Source organism: Lates calcarifer, linkage group LG19 (assembly GCF_001640805.2).
Source record: "Lates calcarifer isolate ASB-BC8 linkage group LG19, TLL_Latcal_v3, whole genome shotgun sequence".
Classification (NCBI taxonomy): domain Eukaryota; kingdom Metazoa; phylum Chordata; class Actinopteri; family Centropomidae; genus Lates; species Lates calcarifer.
In genome coordinates, this window is record NC_066851.1 from 12,903,123 (window position 1) to 12,906,209 (window position 3,087).

Genomic DNA, 3,087 nt, shown 5'->3' on the forward strand with positions numbered 1-3,087 from the left:
ATGGGAGTAGGTGAACCACTTCTTATTCAACTTAAGGATAGAATTCCTTTCGTTTCTCAAAGTCTGCCGTAACATTGACTTGAGTCACATGTTGTTTAAATATCCAGTGTGACCTGTTTTGGATCTGTGGAATGACATTTCAGGAAACAAATTGTTCATTTGCAAACTGTATTTACTCGTAACTTGTAATTGTTTATCCAAATGACTGTGAGATGTATAATGCATTTCTCACACTGGTATATAGCTTTTTATTGTATGCTGTTGCCATTAGGCTGGCCTGTAAATGGCCATGATGGAGGATAGTGACTGTACTGTGTTTTTGTGATCATTTCAGTGTAGAATGTAAAAAAAAAGGAGTTGAAATAGTTTTTTCATCTAAAATATTGAAAATATTTTTTATTCAATTCTACATTTACAGCGCAAGGAAAAAACAGTGCTAATCTTAAACAAAACACAAAAATATTTTTAATCTAACTGGTTTTTCAATAAGCACAAGTAATATGGTAAGTTCTAAAAATAACAGAAATATATAAAAAAAAGACTTTTTAACAATATACAATTTACAAATTATTAGAGCAATCACTCAGAAAAGGTGGAATCAGAAATAACAGATATAAATAAGCAGAATTTCACCAGTCCAGCTTCATGTCAGCTTTACTCCACTCATATTTCCCTCCTCTCTTTAGAAACATCTTTTCATCAAAGCCACTGAAGCAAATGGCATCCTTCACACCAACATCAAGGATGGACTTGGACGGGTCTTTCCTTCCTTCTCGACAATCCAGGAAACGCATCTGAAAAATGAAGAACGGTGAATCTGGGAATTGTGCACTTAAATTATCTGTGTACTTTGTTCAACTCCATTTCATCATCATTTATTGACCTCTAACTGCCTCAGACTTAAAGGGAAGTGCTTTCACTTCTCTCTCTCTTTCTCTCTCTTTTTTTTGTCAAAAATAAAAACTAACTTCTAGCAAATGTAGTGGAGGTAAAAATCCATATGGCCCAAAAAAAGTCTGAAGAGGAATAAGTTAAATCCATAAACAATATAAAGTACTTACATATTCGTCCAGGATTAGATAGGAGTTCCTCATCTGTGAAGACAGCCAAGACCACAAATTAAAATTTTGTTTTTTTAAGACTGGTGGTTGGGAGGTTTCTTGACCTTTCCAGTTATTTAACACAACACTACATTAACTTCCTCAAAGAGCCTGGTCTTTTTATACATTATACGAGATTTAATTTCTTGCTTATTTTGAGAGGTATTGTGGTAGAAAATAATGCCTTTTCTATTCATATAAACATTTTACTGTGTGAGGCTTATATTTGCATGTTAGCAAATAAATTTAGCCACAAGTAAAATTTTTGACCACTATTTACTTTCCATTTATACCCCAGTATTAATAAATTTGAAAGACAGGTGCTTTATCAGGACATCCCAAGTGAATGGGAACATTGATAACATTATTTTGAGATGCATTTAAACTATACAACTATATGTTTATTAAAATTGACAGATTTTGGTGGGATTTAGCTTGCTATCATTCTTTTAGAGATGAATTGTCAGTTACAGCATGAGAACTTTATTGGTGTAAGATTATGAGAGTGAGAGGATCACTGATGGTACTGCACCTAGCCCTAAGTCTATGCACCAAATTACATCAGAAGGTGTCAAAGGTTTGTGCAAGACGCTTACCTAAGTTGAGGAGTTTTCCAGAGAATGGGTGTATGTTACCCTGTGCATTTAAACATATCTACAGTCACATTTGTTGTCACTGTTTGGTGTCTCATACCTTCTCGTTGGACTCAGGAACAAGGCAGGAGACGCTGCTGTGTCGATCCAGAAACTCCTGAAACTGCTGGTCGCTGATGACAAACCTCTCAGCCTCTCTCAGAGCTGACTCTCCCACATTCTCCCCGTCAATCAGGAGACACTGGAATACCTGCACACAACAATGATGAGTATGAGGATGAGTATACTACATGTGTCATGGCACAAGTATGCACTGACACGCACTCTGCTTTCTCTGTGGTTACCTTCCAGCGGACTGGGTTGAGCTCGACGATTTGCTCCGTCATGTCTTCGTCGACGTTGAAGGTGTTGATGACCGAGTTGATTTTGAAGGCCACTTTATACTGCTGGCACCAGCTGCGGATCTTGTACAGATTATCGAGGTGGCTCTTCCTGCCCTGAGCTCTGCCGATCAGCTGGTTGGTTGCTTCGTCAAAACTGTCGCAAGAGATGGCCAAGATGTCCAGATAGTCACCTGAGATAGACAGAGAGAGAGAGCTTAATTCTGAATGTTTTGCATAACATTTGCACTGGTGCCAAATGAAGGAGAACAATATTTTCTTCCTCTTCCTCACCAAGTTGATATTTATTTGGAAGCTTACCATATTTCTGGAACCATTTTTCTTTGATCATGCTTCCATTGCTGACAATGCTGACACTGGGGAGCTGGAGGTCCACTTTACAGTACTCCACTAACTTCCCCAGAAACTCCCCCTTATCGTGCAAGAAAGGCTCTCCTCCAGAGAAATTGATCTTTTCCATACCTAACAAGCAAATGGATAAAATCAACCAAGGTCAAGCAAGAGTTCTGACACCATAGAAATGAACAGAATATATAATCTGATAGCTTTACCTGCTTCCTGCAGAAGTTTGAGGCCCCTCTTGGCTTCTTCTAGAGGCAGGACGAAGGATGTTTTTGCAGTGTGGAAGCAAAATCCACATTTATAATTACACTTGCGTGTGAAATGATAGTTGACACTTGTGGGAGTCGTTGCATTTTGGTCTTTCCTTTCGTCCAATTTCTTGTCAGGTGGGTTTGAGACTTTGCAGGCTCCTGCTGTCCAGAAACGAACCTTTGAAAATACGCTCTCGAAGATGCAGTGCAAGGTGCTGATGCAGAGGTGCAGCAGCAGCTTCGGGGACGCGAGCAGAGACGAGATGAGGACCATCTTTAAAGTCACCGTATCACTCCAGCTCTGTTCGCCCTGTGGGCTGTTGACGCATAAATAGGAGAGCTGCAGGGCGCGCCTTTTACAGCGAGAAGGAAAGTAGATCAGCTGAGAGAACCGTTTCTG

General features: G+C 39.4%; 1 protein-coding gene across 1 annotated transcript; it reads right to left on the reverse strand.

Moving 5' to 3' along the window:
* Positions 1–366: 366 nt before the first annotated feature.
* Positions 367–3,087, reverse strand: rsad2 (radical S-adenosyl methionine domain containing 2). Its single transcript, XM_018683984.2, has 6 exons — positions 2,646–3,087; positions 2,395–2,556; positions 2,038–2,267; positions 1,794–1,943; positions 1,062–1,094; positions 367–794 (listed from the first exon to the last, which is right to left on the reverse strand). The coding sequence occupies exons 1-6, from the start codon at positions 2,959–2,961 to the stop codon at positions 630–632; spliced, it is 1,056 nt and encodes a 351-aa protein (XP_018539500.1). The 5' UTR covers positions 2,962–3,087; the 3' UTR covers positions 367–629.